Raw genomic sequence first — 17720 nt, 5'->3', positions numbered from 1 at the left:
TGGTGACCAGAAGAAGCCAGACCAAAAGGGTGGAGAAAAAGCAAAAGACCAGAAGTCTTCTCAAGGTCCCCAAAAAGCTTCTAATGGTGGGGGTCCCCAACAATCCAAAAAGAACCAAGGCAAAAAGAAACCCTGGTACAAGATTTGTAAAAGTAATTCTCACTGGACCAGTGATTGCACCAAGAAGGAGACAGCTCCAACCACCATTGCCCCTAAGGCGACTGTTCGCCCTAGTTCAGCTCCAAGGGGTGGTGGTTCTCAACAGAAGGGTATAGTAAGGTTAACCCTGGGAACTGAGATGGACTCTGGCCTAGTCAGAGTACCAACTCACTCTGTTTTGATCTGTGATAGCACAGATATGTCCTTCCCTGTGAGTCCCAATAATTTGGGCAAGTACAGACAAACTCCTTTAGTCAATGAAAAAGAGGCTCGGGTCTACAGGGACACAGGGGCTAGTGTCACCATGGTGATACCTGACTTTGTGGACCCTGGACAGATCATACTAGGTGAAACTTACCTAGTGAACAATGCTAGCAATGTCACTACCACACACAGTATGGCAGTTGTTAATTTCTCCTCGGGGCCTTAAGAAGGTTGTTTTTAGTTCAGACCTCCCTGTAGAGTATTTGCTTGGCAATGACCTAGAGACTTCAGCCTGGTCTGAAGTGGAGTTTAAGACACATGCAGAAATGTTGGGCATATCAGCACATCTTCTTGCTGTGACTAGGTCACAGGTCAAAAATTGCAACACTGAAAAGGCACTGTATTCTGGAATAATGGACCAGTTGCCGACCAGGGAAAAGAGCAGTAGGGTTAAGGCTGCGCCTTCACCCCTGCCTCAGAATGAGGATCAGCCTTCCAAGGAAGCCGATTGTGAGCCCCAAGAGGGAACTGTCCTAGAAGAGCTTGAACCTGATCAGGTTGAGTTTCTTGGGACAGGGGGGCCTTCCAGGGCAGATCTGAGGCAGGCGCAGTTGGACTGCCCTTCTCCTGAACCCCTCAGACAGCAAGCTGCTGCTGAGGCTGCAGGGAATGCTAGTTGAACCCATAAGGCTTACTGGTATGAAGGGCTCCTGTATTCAGAGGGTAGAGACCCCAAGCCTGGTGCTTCCAGGAGGTTGGTCATACCTTTGGCATTCAGGGGCTTCTTTTTGACACTAGCCCATGATATTCCCTTAGCAGGACATCTTGGCCAGAACAAAACTTGGGACAGGCTTGTTCCACATTTTTCACTGGCTCCACATGTCAGAAGACACCAAGGAGTTGTGTCGCTCCTGTGTGACCTGCCAAGCCAGTGGCAAAGCAGGGAGCACTACAAAGGCCCCCCTTATACCACTACCTGTGGTGGGGGTTCCCTTTAAAAGATTTGGGATAGACATTGTTGGACCAATGAATTCCCAAACAGCCTCTGGGCACAGGTTTATTCTGGTGGTAGTGGATCGTGCCACCAGATACCCAGAAGCTATACCACTTAAGACCACTACAGCACCTGTTGTGGCAAGAGCCCTTTTGGGAGTTTTCTCAAGAGTGGGTTTCCCTAAGGAGGTTGTATCAGACAGAGGTGCAAACTTCATGTATAGTTAACTAACTGCAATGTGGAAGGAGTGAAGAGTGAACTATAAGTTCACCACACCCTATCTCCCACAGTGCAATGTTCTAGCTGAGAGGTTCAACAAGACCTTAAAGGGTATGATTAAGGGTCCCAGAAAGCTCAGGCAGAGATGGGATATCCTGCTACCCTGCCTTTTGTTTGCTTACAGAGAGGTCCCACAGAATGGGGTTGGCTACAACCCTTTTGAACTTTTGTTTGGGCATCCTGTAAGAGGACCCCTTTGTCTGGTGAAGGAAGGATGGGAGTTACCTCTCAAACTTCCCAAGCAAGACATTGTGGACTATGTACTTGGTCTCCGTTCCCGGATGGCTGAGTATATGAAAAAGGCATCTAAAAACCTTGAGGCAAGTCAGGAATTGCAAAAGGCCTGGCATGACCAAAAGGCTGTACTGACTGTTTTCCAGCCAGGACAGAAAGTGTGGGTGTTGGAGCCAGTGGTCCCAGCAGCTCTCCAAGACAAGTGGAGTGGACCCCACACTATTGTTGAACAGAAAGGAGAGGTAACCTATTTGGTTGATCTTGGAACTCCCAGGAACCCCCACCGGGTGCTTCATGTCAACAGACTGAAACCATAAGTTGAGAGGGCAGACATGGGCTTGCTCATGGCTACTGATGAAGGACAGGAGGAAGAGAGTGACCCTCTTCCTTACCTGCTCTCTCAGAACCCTGATGATGGTTCAGTTGATGGTGTGGCCTTGGCAGGCAGCCTCACTGACCAGCAGCAGAGTTACTGCAGACAAATTCTGCAGGCATACAGACATATGTTTTCACTGACTCCAAGTCAGACTACCTGGTGCACTCATGAAGTGGACACTGGGGACAGTCTGCCTCTTAAAAATAAGATTTACAGGCAACCTGATCATGTCAAGGACTGTATCAGGACAGAAGTCCAGAAAATGTTGGAATTGGGAGTAATTGAACCTTCAGATAGCCCTTGGGCTAGTCCAGTAGTCCTGGTACCAGACCCTCACACCCAGGGTGGTAAGAGAGAGATGAGGTTTGTGTAGACTGCAGGGGTCTCAATGCTGCCACTAAGACAGATGCCCATCCAATACCTAGAACATATGAGCTCATAGATAGGTTGGCCTCTGCCAATATCTGAGCACATTTGATCTTACAGCTGGATACTGGCAAATCAGGTTAGCTGATGAGACCAAGCCAAAGACAGCATTTTCAACCCCTAGTGGGCATTATCAATTTGTGGTTATGCCCTTTGGTCTGAAATATGTACCTGCCACATTTCAAAGGTTGGCAAACAAAGTCTTCTCAGGCCTGGATGACTACTGTGCAGCTTATCTTGATGATATTGCTGTCTTTAGTGCCACCTGGGAAGATCACCTGATCCACCTGAAAAATGTTTTGAAGGCCCTGCAAAAAGGCAGGCCTAACTATCAAGCCTGCTAAGTGCCAGATAGGGCTGAGTCAGGTTGTATACCTGGGCCATCTTGTAGGTGGAGGCCAGGTTCAACCACTACAGAGCAAAATCCAGACCATAATGGACTGGGTTGCTCCAACCACCCAGACTCAGGTCAGAGCTTTCTTGGGCCTGATGGGTACTATAGGAGATATGTCAAGGGGTATGGTTCCATTGTGACACCCCTGAATGACAACTTCTAAAAGAATGCCTAAGAAAGTTTGGTGGACAGTCAGCTGTCAAAAGGCATTTGATGACCTGAAGCAGGCCATGGGCACTGCTCCCATTCTGCAAAGTCCAAACTACTCCAAAAAATTCATTGTTCCAACAGATGCTTCCGAGTTGGGGGTAGGGGCTGTACTATCACAATTGAATGAAGAAGGTCAAGACCAGCCAGTAGCTTTTATTAGCAGAAGGCTGACCCCTAGAGAGAAACTTTGGATAGCTATTGAGAGGGAGGCTGTTGCTGTGGTTTGGTCCCTGAAGAAGCTGAGGCCATACTAGTTTGGTAGTCACTTCAGAGTTCAGACAGACCATAAGCCCCTCTTGTGACTAAAACAGATGAAGGGTGAAAATCCCAAACTGCTCAGGTGGTCCATTTCCCTACAGGGGATGGACTATACAGTGGAACACAGATCTGGGAGTAACCATGCAAATGCAGATGGACTCTCCAGATATTTCCATTTAGAACATGAAGACTCAACTAGTCAAGGTTAGTTTAATGTCCCTGTGTTTGGGGGGGGGGTTGTGTAGGAGAGTAGGGTCTGCTTCCTTTGGTTACCCCCACTTGTTGCTGTGATTCTCTGTTTTTTTTTACTTTAGTGTGGCTGTGGTCCTGCTAATCAGGCCCACAGCCCAGCTGTTCTCTTTCTAAATTGATACCATGTACTTTAGGTACATACCAGATTGGTTACTGGGTCACCCTTGTGAGCCCCGGTATAGTTTACCATAGGTACCCAGGGCATAGGTGCATTAGGCCTACCAGGGGCTGCAGCATGTATTATGCCACCCCTGGTTTTCCTTCCAAACTGACACCACAGGTCTGTTCACACAGCCTGGGTAAGGTGGTGTAATCACCCCTTACTTAGATATAGTATACCTATATCTATATACCTATATAGACACATATACACCTATAAGTCACTCCTAAGGCAGACCTCGACAATCCTGGAGGTAGAGTGCTTGGTTTTATGTGAGAGGGTGCCCTAGCAGGAGCTGAGCCCCTCTGCAGCTTTCAGAACCATATCCTTATAGCTGCTCTATGATATAGCCATACCATATACTCTTAAGTGCATTATAATCCTTGCGGTTAATGCTAACTTTGGTTTGGCTTTAGAAAAACATGTTGTGCAATGTGTCAAAAACTTTGGAATACTACCCCCCCACACCAGCTCTGGTGGTGGGGGTAGCATTCCACCCTTCTAGGGGGAAAAGACATGCAGTTACTGGTTTACCCGGTTAAAGTTAAACAGAGTCTCAGCATCACAAAATGGATGCTGCTGCCACAGACACGAGTCTGCCCTCCTGCTGCTGAACAAAACTCTGACAGGGGAGGCCTGGACAATAGGTTTCCTGTCCAGGGAGGTGCTGGTACCTCCCCAGACAGGCTCTTTGTGTATTGGGGCTGGGAGGGCAGCATTCAGTGAATGCTTTCCAGACACTGCCTGGGGCACACTAGGTGCTCCATGCATTTCCCAGTTTAAACCGGTTGCTGGGGCACTCAGCCCCAGCTCTGGTGCAAAACTGGACAATGGGGAAGGGGTGTAACCACCCCCACCCCGGGTCCACCCATAGGACGGACCTTAGAGTTAGTCCAACCCCTAAACTTGCTGTAAGTATAGAACCCCAGTCCCTAGGACTTTAGGTTACCCTGGATGAAACTCTGCAACATATATCCTGGACCTTCGACATTCCATTTGGACTGAAAGATGGAAGAAATCTCCCTTGTGGTCAAGGAGTGACCACCCTGTTCAAACAGGCGCCAACAGCATCCTCGCAAGTCTGCATTTTCAAGGCTCCCACTGGATCCTGAAGAATCGGAGACACAGGACATAGACTTCCAGACATCTCTGATCCCGACCTTCGCTCACAGCAAAGCTTAGACCTGTGGCAAACACAAGAGACGTGGCACCGGAACTCCTAGACATCCTGCATTTTGCTACCTGCACCAACTTCCCGTGGTATCCCGAAGTTGTGTATTAGGGTGCTTGAAGCCCCATCCTCGAGCACCTTTTGCACCGAAGCTCAGAGGCCCACCCTCCACGAGTGTCCCGTGGACCCGCTTTGTGCATTTCAGCTTGATGCCTCTTCGTGGTTCCTAGTCCATTAGCTAGTAAGCCCCCAAGAAGACCAACCTTTGTTTCAACTTGCTTGTCTGGTTGCTCAAAGCTTGCTCCAACTTCCCTGCAAAGGAGAAGTTCCACAGACCTTGCTGGTCTGCACCGAAGCCAATCTTGACATCATGCGTTGGTTGCATTTGCCAAGGCTTGTTGGGTCCAATCCGGATACTGATACCGCAGTCAACTAGATACTTCGTGGGACAGCTCAAATCAAATCAAATCAAATCAAAACAAGCTTTATTCGATTTTTGATTTAAAATCATAAAAGCATAAAATCACATTTTTACAAATTTTAAAAATAGACAGATTACAATCCATGCTATACAGAATAGGCTTGATTGATATCTAAAAAAATCCATCTTCAGTCAACTAAAAATTTATTAAAGAACAGGAAAATTACATTAATAATGTGCTATCAAACAGAGCCAATTACAGGGAACTTCTAACTTTTATGACAGCTTTTAAAAAACATGAGACAGCATAAATAACATGTTCATGTCCTAGTTGTAGAAGTTTCATGAATGCTGATCTACATGTACGAATCCCCCAGGATTTAAGAATTGGTAACAAAAACTTCTTTCTGGGATTCATGTAAAATTTACAAAATAACGCGGAGTGAATGTTCAATTGGGATAAACTGTTGTCACAGGGGCAAATTAATTTGGCAGCAGACCAATCGTTACTAGTTGGTAGAGTTACCATACGGAAAAAGGTACCCAATCTAAAGCGTGTCAACAACATGCGGGAGTAAGGGCTCTGGACCAGGACAAGATACGGTTGTAATCCCTCACAAGGTGTAATTTCCTGAAATCTGAGCACTGTGTTTTTAGATTTTTCATGATTCCATCTGATGGTATCAAGGTGAGTGGCCACCATCTTTTTCAGTGAAGATCTAGTAACCCCTTCTAAGGTGGTAGGCTTGTCAAAGAACTATGGATGACCTAATTCAATGAACAAGTTTCTCACATAAGATAACCATCTGATGTTAGCTACCCCGTCCAATGCCAGACAGTCGCTGATTAGGTCTCTATTCAGCGTGGTTTCTTCCGTAACCCAAACCTTATGCCATAACAAGATAGGGGACATCCTGATGATATCGCTAATATAGGTGACTCCCGCTTCAATATGTGTCATGTAAGTTGAGGTCGTTTTTGATACACCCAGTAGGTAAACGAATAAACTGGTTTTCACAACATTGTAAGGTCTGGGCACTCTCGATTCCCCATAACCCTGCACCATACATGGCCGTGGATACACACTTTGCCTTGTATATGTGTATTAATTCTTTGACGGGTTTACCGCCAATTTTTACAGAAAAATTTCTTAGGGCACCTATGGTCCGGGTAAAAGTCAATTTCCTAGCTGCTATTGCGGCCTGAAAGCCACCCCGCCTATCGAACATTACTCCCAGATAACAAAACCTGTCAGCTGTTTCAATTCTTTAGTCTTCTAAGAATATGGGACAGGAGACCCTCCTTAACTTTGATGCACAGGGCATGGTGTAAGCTTTAGAAATGTTCACCCTTAGGCCTCTGTCCCTCATGAAGCCCGTACATTTTTCACTGCCCGCTGTAATCCGAGCCTCGTTCGTGACATTAATGCTGCATCGTCGGCGTATAGTAGGATGGGCACCGGGGACCCGTTTATAGAAGGGTAGTCATATAATGAGTCTGTTAGATGTTGCCCAATAGAATTGATATATAAGGCAAATAACAGCGGTGCTAATATACAACCTTGTCTAACCCCTCTCAGTATGGAAAATTTATCTGAGCATTCTCCTTGTTGACCGAACCTCACTCTAGCACCTGCATCCTTATATAGTTCTTTTATAAAGGTGATGATTTGATCATCAATGCAGATATCACGAAGTGTTAGCCAGAGGAGCTTGTGGTCGACGCAGTCAAATGCGGAACTTAGATCAACAAAAGTGATATAAAGTTTTTCGCATTTGGCCTGGGTATATTTGGAGATGAGTAGAGAAAGGTTTAAACATTGTTCAATCGTCCCTTTCCCTGTTCTAAACCCGTATTGCAACTTGGAAATAACATGGCGATCCTCCTCCCAGGATTGAATTCGGTTCAGAATTATTCTGCTGGCCACTTTCATAAAGGCATCCAGAAGAGAGATTGGCCTGTAACAGGTGGGGTCATTTCTATTGCCTTTCTTGAAGATTGGGACCACGATGGCATCGGGCCAAGTAGAAATGAACCCACGCTGGTTGGCCTTATTTAAAACGTTTGTAAGCAAAGGGGCCATCAGATCCAACTCAGCCTTATAAACATCGATCGGGATGCAATCAGGACCTGGTGCCTTGCCTGATGCACTTTCTTTAATGGCCACGAGTACCTCATGACAACTGAACGTTATATCCATGGGAAATGGATTACAATAACTAGAATCACTTGAGGTGACAGTGGGCATACTGGATGTAGATAAGTTTGCCCCAACTATCAGTTTATTATATAGTTGTCTAAAATGAGTGATCCATGTATCACCTGTTATTGCAACATCTATGCTATTTTCGCCCGAGTTTCGCAGAAATGGGGAGTTGACCGCTTTCCAGAAAGCGGTATGTCTCTTAGGCGAGAAGCCTCAATCAAGGACGCCCAGGCCTCTTTTTTCAAAGCAGATTTTCTCCTCTTAATGGACAATTTATATGACCTTCTAGCTTGGCGGATTGCGTCTGGGTTTTTAGGTGTAACTTGCAGGGCCTTCTTAAGATTTTTTAAGGCTTTTGTGCAGTTGCTATCGAACCATCCTTTCGATTTGTTATTACCGCGTTTAGGTGCTCTAAATAGAAGGTTCTTTATCACTACTTGGATTTTCGAGAATGCGGTCAGCACAACATCAGGGTCCTCGTTATCTCCCAAGCACCGCAAAAAGTCACCAAAAGAAGATGATATTAAATTTTTCAGAAACCCGGAGTGTTCAACCCTTTCCCATTTGATGACATAATCATTTCTTGCCGTCAAATTAATCTTTGGATTATAGGAACAAGTGCCTAATTCTCTACTTAGTGCCCCCCTAAGTTTTACAGAAAGTGTTAAAGGATAATGGTCACTAAGTAAAACTTTTCCTATTTCCCAGTTGTTTGCAAACCTTGCGGGCGTGGAGGTCATCAGGATAAAATCTATGATAGAGTTACTACCACGACCGTTAAAGGTTGGTTGAAAAGGGACTGGCGGTGAGCATAACTCATTTGCAAAAGACAAATCAAAGTGAAAGGCGATATTGTTAAAGAGGTTACCTATCTTTGTGTGGGTAAAATGTGTGGGACTATCTTCCCCGTATTCTTCCAGGCCGCACAAACCTGTAGCATGGTGGGGGCAGATGGTACAATTGAAGTCACCAACCCAAATTATCACCTTTTCACCTGATATTTCTTCTTCAAGCGAGTTTAGCCTAGTCATGAGAGTACAAAGGGTGGGCTCTATCATATTAGTGGATACGTTGTTATAAAAGTTAACTAAAATAATATTGTTTGTAAGGCCCCATCTAAACACCAAAATTTGGTAATGCAAAGTGGAAAGAAACTTTCGTACTTTGACATCCCCTGTCGTTGCTACGTATATCCAAAGGCCTCCTTTGTTTCGACCCTGGGTACTAGGGAGGGCAGGTGAATGAAATGTTTGATATCCATTAATGTGCTGTTCCTCCATCAACCATGTTTCTTGTAAACATATTATACTATGTTTCTTGACAACGTCTAGCCAAGTTTGCAGGGAAACCTTATTGGCTAACCCCGCTACGTTCCAAGAAAGCAGGGTATGGAATATCTCAGTAGTGTTCTTTGGGAGGGGCTCATCACTGATGTTTATGTTTGTGGTTATTGGAAGAGTGCGATTAGGGATGACCTGCGTAACAGGTAACATTGGGGATATTTCACTAGGGTAAGTGTTCCGGTTACAGGAGCCTAGTTCTTCTGGGGGGTCCGCAACCGGGCTATCATTAGACGTAACCAGTACGTGTGGATTTAGGTTAGATTGATCCATAGAGCTAATAATGTTAATCAGCATCTCTACCTGTGAGGTATCATGGTGGTCTATAGTTAGCATCTTTATTGGAGTAAATGTACCCTTGCAAACAGAGGGTTTTGCCTGTCAATCCAAATCTTCAAGGCCCGACAAGGCGTTATATCTATTATTTAAAGGAATTTGCCAGAATGGTGCATATGGAGGGAGAGGAACAGGATCTGTGTATCCCCCCCAAAACCTGGGTAGCCTGTTAGCGGGACTAGGATTGTGCCACGTAGGTCTCCTTATAATTGGGTTTGTATTAAATAAAGGAGGGACGCGGGCACGGTGTAAGGAATTATTAAATGCGTCTCCACTGCGCCAAGAAGAAACCAGTGGCTGAGGGTAGAAATAACTCAGATCCCTCGTTGAGATGCCGTTTTATCCCGGGCCTCATACCAATCAGTAATATGGGTAACCACCCTGTGGTCTCTGAAGTTAATGACAACTACATCCCCAGGTAGATCTTTAGGTCTTTGTCCCACCCAGGACAACCTTCTCACGTTCACTATCTCTCCGTCTAGGTGAGGGGGCAGTGGCCTGTTGTTTCTAAGCCAATAGATTACCTTATTCTTTAAGTCTAGGTTGCCTTCCCTCTTACCTTCCATGAGTTTAGGGACACCCGTGAGGACAATTACAAAAGGGGCTGAATCTGGGGGTAAATCTAAGTGGTGATGGGTTTTGTTGCCATTTTTCTCGAGAGGGCTGACTCTATCCGAATTTGCAATTTTGGATTTTGATTTAGAGGATGGATTTATTTTATGGGTGCTATCAATTGACTCTCTGTCCTGATGTCCCTTCGGCTTCATTACCCTAACAGGACTTTTACTGCCCTTATTATTTCGTGCATTTCCTGGGGGAAGTAATTTCTCTCGTACCTGTGCTTCTCTATCAATATTTTGTACCAATTGTTGTGTTGATTTGGGAGATGCAGGCCTCAGGGATTTTGGGTTTGTAAGCTTATTCGTATTTGTGTCCTTATGGCCGATAAGATTTACAGGTGGTACAATGGCTGGGGGCGCCAGTACAGGCTTCGCTAGGTCCTTGATTAGCCCTGTATTTGTAGTAATTGCCTGCTCAAGAATCCCCAGCCAATGCTCTATTCTTTTTAGTCCCTCTATTAATGGTAATGTAAAGGATCTAAATAGTTGTTCCATACTTCCTATTAATTCAGTACTCAATGTTTCTTGTAACGGACAATGTGGTAAGGTAGCTAAGCCTGGTGTTGTAACTGCATTAGATGGGGGGGCTTTAGGGGATTTACCAGAGTCAGTGTGATTAGTCTTATTTCTCTGTAATCCACTTCCACTCTTTCTCCTTTTTCTTGGAGGTGAGCCTTGTCCTCTAGGTGGCTTTGATTTTTTTGGATGACCTCTACAACAGGAGAGGGTGCCTCAACTAGTACTTCAACCTCTGGGATCGTATTACTAAGGGAGTCTGAAACATTTATGTGCAGTTCGTTAGTCACATCGGGTGGGGGGGTTGTGTCTCGGAGGAGTATTGGGATGCTGTCATTAATAGATAAGTCAATGTCCTCATTTTCAATGTGAAGACTTGTGTGTGGGCTTGTGTGTGGAGAGGTAACTTGCTGTAATGGGCCCAAGGACGAGCGATTATTTTCCATGAACTCAATTGAGCGGCGTTGCCCAGCCCGTCGCTCAGCAAGTATGCTTTCCCTATCCTTCTCCACAAAGCCCCTAATAAGATAATTGTAAAGTGTGCCTCTATTTACTCCTCCTGCCAACGTTGATGATCCTTTCATAAGACTCGAGACCATGGTTCCAAAAGGCAATGTGTAACACACTTAAGCATAGGAGTAATGTCAATCATGAACAAGGGCAGACAGTAGTTATAAAATGCCTTAGACCTTACAGTGATGAATGTCAACTTACTGGTATATACCACAAGCTGCCCTTGCCGAAATGTCAGAGTATAGGCCCAGCCCGGCCTCCTCGGAGGGCCACAGAGGGCCCGCCCTTTGCGCGGGCTTCGCCCGGCGCCCACCCGCGCGCGTCCCGCATTCGCGGAAGGGGTTGATCTAAATAACAGAAGGTAGGGCGGGAAGAGGACCAGCTGCGGCCGATCACCAGCCGCTCAGCATGCTGGTCCTCGCAGTCCCGCAATAGGCGTAGGGTTCAAGATTACCGAGGCTTAACAGTCCACAGCCTCCCTGTACGAGCGGCTCCCGCGCAGCGGGGGCCGCAAGAAGTGATGGTTTTTCCGACAGGATTCCTCGCAGTAACTGGCTCTCCCCTTCAGCAATAAAGAGGCGTTGTATCGGTTCTTACAACAGAGCTCTGAGGTTTACACGGACCATGCGTGAGTAACTTACACTAACCAGTTTTTTCTTGGCATTTGGGCACTTGTTGTCCTGTTTATCCCGATATAAAATGGGAACTGCAACTCCCAGCATGCAAAGTAAAGAATCTGGACGTGATAATCTACGATCGCGTGGATTTGAGAAGCTTCAGAGCACTATATAAAGATATGACTTCAGATGTTTAAATCTGTTGCCAGGAGACGTGCGAGTCCCTGGCCCCTTTGAAGGCCGAGCCTGGTGAAGGATGAATAAGTGCGAAGTGGAAATCGCCGGAGGGGGAAGTGTCCCGGCTTAACTCAAGAGAAGGATGTGTTTGACATGTTGTGTTGATGTGTTGGGACAGCTCCAATCCAGCTCCTATCCAGCTCCTGGTTGTCATGGACGCCTCCTGGACCTCGTGGGTGAAGAGACAAACTTCACCTTTTCACCTGAAATCACCCAACAGCTGGTGGCATCTTTCTATCACCGCCCTGGTCACTGGCCAGTGGCCCAGACTCTGTCTCCTCTGTTTTCAGGTTCTTCAGATCTTTGATCCACCCGGACACTTTTCTTCTGGTCGCCTGCAGCACTTCTTTGCAGATCTCCATTGAAATCGGCGACGAAACCTGACACCAAGACACCTATGCACCCGACTTCTGTGGGTGAGGTAACACGAGTACTCTGGTAATCTTGAGGGTATTGGCCCTCCTAGTGTCTAAGTTTTAAAGGGTTCCATCGTAGTTCATTTAGAAGTGTCCTTAAATTGTAAAATTGTAACTTGTTTCCCATAGAAAGTCAATGGTAACCCGCGGCTGTGTTTAGACACTGCACGCATCTCCCGTGGGCCTCCTACATCCTAACCTTTGGTTGTCCTGAGTAGCCCAGCGATTCCACAGGCCCTAGGCCTGCTTTCTATTTCTCATGTGATTCTTATACCAATATTTTAGCATATGGTTTGTGAGGCATCTAGGGCAAAACGTATACTGTGCAACTTATCGTATGCTAATTAAGTTCCTTGTATTGTACTTTTACATCTGACCTCATAAAGAGTCCAGAGGGGTTGAGTTTAGAATAAATACATATATATATATATATATATATATATATATATATATATATATATATATATATATCTTTGATACATACCTTGTGTGGTGTGATTTAATTTGGTACTCAAGGGATTATACTTGGTAAAACAACTAGCTTAATTCGCTCTCTGAAGTCTTACCCTTAAGACTGCTTGCCATTGCTACCCCTAGGATAGCTTTCTATAAGGTTGACTTTACAACCACCATCAATAAGGGTCGATTAGACTGGTGCAAAGTGCCTACTAGAACTAGTGGACATCATATACCAGGCTAACTTCTCACACTCATCCTCGGCTCCAACCCTTCAGCCTGGGACGACTCCTGGTGGTCGACGGCACTTGGGCAGCCCCAACACCCACCAACCACGCACGCAACCTGGGAATCATCCTCAGGGCCGGACTGGGAACCAGAACCGGCCCTGGCAAAGTGCTCGGCCGGCCCCCTCCCCCCCTCCGGGAGGAGGGGGAGGTGTGGCCGCGCTCTGTGCCAGGGCCGGTTTTCGGCCGTTTTTGTTACAGGGCCGTTTTTGCAGCATAACGGCCCTGTAACAAAAACGGCCCCCAGGGGGCCAAAACCGGCCCCCAACCATGCGGCCCACCGGGGGATTTCCCGGTGCCCGCAACGGCCAGTCCGGGCCTGATCATCCTCGACTCAATGCTCTCAATGACCAAGCAAGTCAACGCTGTCTCCTCCTCCTGCTTTAACACCCTCTGCAAGATCTACAGATGGATCCCAAACAGATACAAGAAAGACAGTCATCCAGGCCCTCATCAGCAGCACACTCAACTACGGAAATGACCTCTACGCAGGAGCCCTGACCAAGCTCATCAAACGACTACAACGCATCCAAAAAGGCTCGGCACGACTGATCTGCGACGTACCACGCCACGGCCACATCACCCCCCCACCTGAGAAACCTACACTGACTCCCTGTCAACAAGAGGATATCCTTCAAGCTCCTCACCCACGCACACAAGGCACTCCACAAGACCGGCCCAGTCTACCTCAACAGATGGCTCTTCTACATCCCCAACTGCCAGCTCCGCTCCGCCGACCTCTCACTCGCCACCGTCCCGCATTCCGAAGAACAACCGCCGGTGGGAGATCCTTCTCCCACCTCGCCGCCAAGACATGGAACACCCTCCCACTGAGCCTACGACAGACCCAAGCCTTGCTGACCTTCAGGAGGATACTCAAGTCATGGCTGTTCGATCAGTAGCGCCTCCCCCCCCCCCCCCCCCTTCCCTCCACCAGCGCCTTGAGACCCTCACGGGTATGTAGTGCGCTTTACAAATGATTGATTGATTTACTGGAATGAGCTTTGCGGGGTTACCGTAGGCCCAGGTTGCACTTTTCCGTAAGCGTCTGGGACGATATGTATGTTTCACATTAACTGGCAAAATACAGGCCGCAAACGAGCTCTGCCAGAGATTCAATGCGCCCATACAAGCATATAAATCAAGTTGTGTATTCCTGCCAGAGGAAGAGAGCTATGTAAAGGCTGTGTCCTCAGATGACCAGTTCCATTGACGGAAATGCACCACTCACTTTCGGAGCTCACGTGACGGGCTTTTCGTTTCGCACAGATTACACCGCTCTAAAGATTCTCTCCGTGGCAGATCGCCCGATTCACCGCTGTTTTATTTATGCAGCTGATTCATTGCCTAAATCCTGCGGGACAAACCTATTCCCAAGGGACGCCTGTTGCTGGAAGCAGAAGTTTGCAAGACGAGTCGGGTTGCCAAGTTACAGCCTGGAGTGAAATAATGTTTCTGTCACAGAGGAGCCTGACGTAGTGGGGCAACGCCCTTCTTTGGAAGTTGCCTCAGCCTGCCAATCGGACGCCGGTTTTGAGCCCGTCCCACTGCCTCGCCTGCTGCTCAGTATGCAAATAAAGTCCCGTGTAAAGAAGCATATTCCGAAACTTCGGCGAAAGCGGACCTACAGATACCGCATAGATGCTGATTTAAAGTACAGTCAGCGAGTCGCAGACAAACGTTTCAGAGCAGAAAAACCTTATTTTTCCTCTAGTGTATGTTACATTAGAAAAGGGGGTTCCAACCCTAGATTCCCGCACCCCGGGGGGTAAGAGATGGCCTTAGGGGGTGCGACAAAGAGTAAGTACTGAATTCATAATAGGAATCCGGCGAGACTTTTGTAGGGGAATGCCAACATTAACCAAAGATTTCCTAGGGGTGCAGGGCATAAAAAAGGTTGGGAAGCCCTGCATTAGATTGGCAAAGGGGCGAATGATATGGAAATAGATATTTGGAGGACCTTGTTAGACGCTAGAAGCTCCCTCACTCTCATTTGAAGTGTTTTATTTGCATTCTGGGACATTGAGTGCTTATCTATGTGGAGGACAAAAATTTACAAATACAGCAGAGCGAAAAGAATGATAATTTGCCTGAGTGTGCCACGGAGTAATAGACATTTCAAGAAAGTTTAACTTAAACGGCATAAAACAATCTAGGAGTTATGAAAACGTGCCCCTTTTCCTCGTGCTCTTTCTCTGCTACCTTGATCTCAGCGTCTGCAGAGCCTTTCAAATGATTAAATTAAATTTCCTTTTTGCAATTTAAAAACTTTATTGTGGATTTTTCAACCTACATCTTGAAAATTCAAAAGACAGTGCATGCTGTAAAAGATTTGAAGAGAGGTTCTGAAAAACGTATCAGGTGTGGATAACTCACTCAGAAACGACTCATCGCTTCGTGCATTTGTAAAATGAATGTGCACATGAATAATTTGAATTTGCCCAAGGTTTTACGTGAACACAGGTCGAACTAAGGTTGTGTTGATATCGGCTGTCAGACTTACCAGACACGTTCAGCTGGCCTCCTAGGAACCAGCTGATTCTCCCCTTGCCAAAGTCACAGTCTCGGACGGTTTCATACGGTTTCATCCACAGTAACCTCTCCCTGGCCAGCACATCCCAGAAGGCCACGGGGTCCCGGACTGAGACGTCCAGCAGCTCCCTGTAAGTGTCCACCCGGGGCAGAGCAGCCGACTCCGGCATGAATGAGTGAACGTCCCAAGTCCCGCCATGGCCACTGCTGCACCGTGCCTGTCCGGGCTGACGTAGCCAAGCAGCGCGTGCTCCTGCAGCAGTCCTTCTCCCCAAGAGCGCGAGGCGCTGGCGCCCCAGAAGGTGCACGTGCAACGCATGCCGAAACTTCCCGCCACAGAGCTTCGCTGTCATGTTGTCTGCTATGAGGTAAGTTAAGGTTGCCAAACCTTCCCCTTTCCAATGACGGGTTTGGAGGGAAGACCAGGCGAAGGCAGGAGACGGTGCAGGCAGAAAAGTGAGCTCGGAGCAACGGAGTCGGTTCCCCAAGACCTGCCTGCGCAGAGCGATGGAGTGCGATGCACGCCTGCCTGTGCTGCTGCAGCTCCTCCTCACTTCGAATGCAGGAAGTGCGCGCTTTCCTTATGTGTTAAGTTAATGATAGGCTGCAGAGTTTTGATCTCGTGGTCTGATTGTTGTTATGGTTCTCAGCCTCTCTCACTCTGCAGTTTCTGTGCTGCTTTTTTTTTTATTAATAGCCACCCATGATGCAATTCCCACCTTGCACTTGGATTCGAGCTTGCATTCTGACGCCCAAACCCGTAAGTGGACACCCATCGAAAAAGTCTGTTTTCTATAATCTCCTACTGAAGAACTCATTTCCGCAATTCAATTCTGCTTGGAGTAGCCCTGACTATTTTTTGCACCTCAAGCGTCACTTTCCTTTCATCATTTCAAAATTATTTTTCACATTGTGTGCAGAATAACGCGAGCAAAGGAAGCCCTGCAGAAATGCAGTACCGAGGCAGAAAGTAATGTGTTCAAGAAATGTTATAAAGTAGCTTTGCCATTTACCCTACAAAACACTTGCCATGGACTGAGGTTTGCAATTATGTATTACGTTTTTCCTTGTGTGACAAAGCCAGTTCGGTATCCCAGTGAAATTAGAATGTTACTGGACATCAGTTCTGTTGGTGGAGTTGGGGTGAGGGAGTTTAATGTTTGTGTCCTCTGGCATCCGTGCTATAGCCCCTCTCAGTGGGATGCAACTACCTTTTTTAGCATTTAACCCTTCAGACTAATGAGGCAGAGCAGGCCAAGTCTAACTCATGGATACGCTGTGGGCTATAACCTATAACAACACACACAAATCAATGCCAGCCAGTGTTTTTACTTTACAAAAACACACTCCAATGCAGACATATTTAAATACTGTACACAAGACATTCAAATATGATAAACACAAAAAATCGACATTTGGCCAATCAATACAAACACAACAATAGAAAAACAATGCACAAGACCTCCTAAGTGCCTCATAAGAATTACAAAAGTGCATTTCTCCTGATCTAAGGGTTTGTCGGTAGGGATAAATAACACCAAAAAACATGCCTAATACAGTAGTTTGTGGGATTCCTTGAAACAAATAATCTGCATACAAACATTAACATAGGATATTCTTATGAAACAAATAAAGTGCCAACTTTAAAGGTTCATTGTGCCAGGCCGAAATAGCAGTTTAAAAATGCACTTCAGGCTGTAGTGGCAGGCCTTAGACAAGTTTTAAAAGGCTACTTCAGTGGGTGGTACAATGAGGGCTGTGCAGCTGCCATTGAGACAGCTGAGAAGGGGGAGAGATCTGCGTTTGTGAAGTGCCGCTGGACTTCATTCCGCGTCAGCCACGTGGGTCCTCATGCGCTAAAAGGCGTGACCCAGCCCGCAGCCCATGTAGCCACCACCTAGTCAGCTGAGAAGGGGGAGAGAGCCGCGTTTGTGAAGCGCCACTAGACTTCATTACCCGTGAGCCACCTGGGTCCTCACGCACTCAAAGGTGTGACGCAGCCCCGCGGCTCGTGTAGCTGGCTTCACAAAGCCGACTTAATAAGGACCAAGATCTCTGTTCTACCTTTGGAGTACTTTTATAGACACATTCTACCTCCTAGTGATG

At 46.7% G+C, this 17720-nt stretch overlaps 1 protein-coding gene across 1 annotated transcript in view; it reads right to left on the bottom strand.

Annotated features, from left to right (window-relative positions):
• Positions 1-16277, bottom strand: part of ACSS1 (acyl-CoA synthetase short chain family member 1) — a 1180850-nt gene extending 1164573 nt beyond the window's left edge. The window contains exon 1 of the mRNA XM_086927145.1: positions 15586-16277. Within this exon, the coding sequence (XP_086783271.1) occupies positions 15586-15967 (382 nt within the window). The 5' untranslated portion in view covers positions 15968-16277. The remainder of the gene's footprint in view (positions 1-15585) is intronic.
• Between the last annotated feature and the right edge of the window lie 1443 nt (positions 16278-17720).

Source organism: Lissotriton vulgaris, chromosome 6, assembly GCF_964263255.1.
Source record: "Lissotriton vulgaris chromosome 6, aLisVul1.2, whole genome shotgun sequence".
Taxonomy (NCBI): domain Eukaryota; kingdom Metazoa; phylum Chordata; class Amphibia; order Caudata; family Salamandridae; genus Lissotriton; species Lissotriton vulgaris.
Note: the sequence above shows the minus strand (reverse complement) of the source record. Positions and strands in the feature narration are given on the sequence as shown.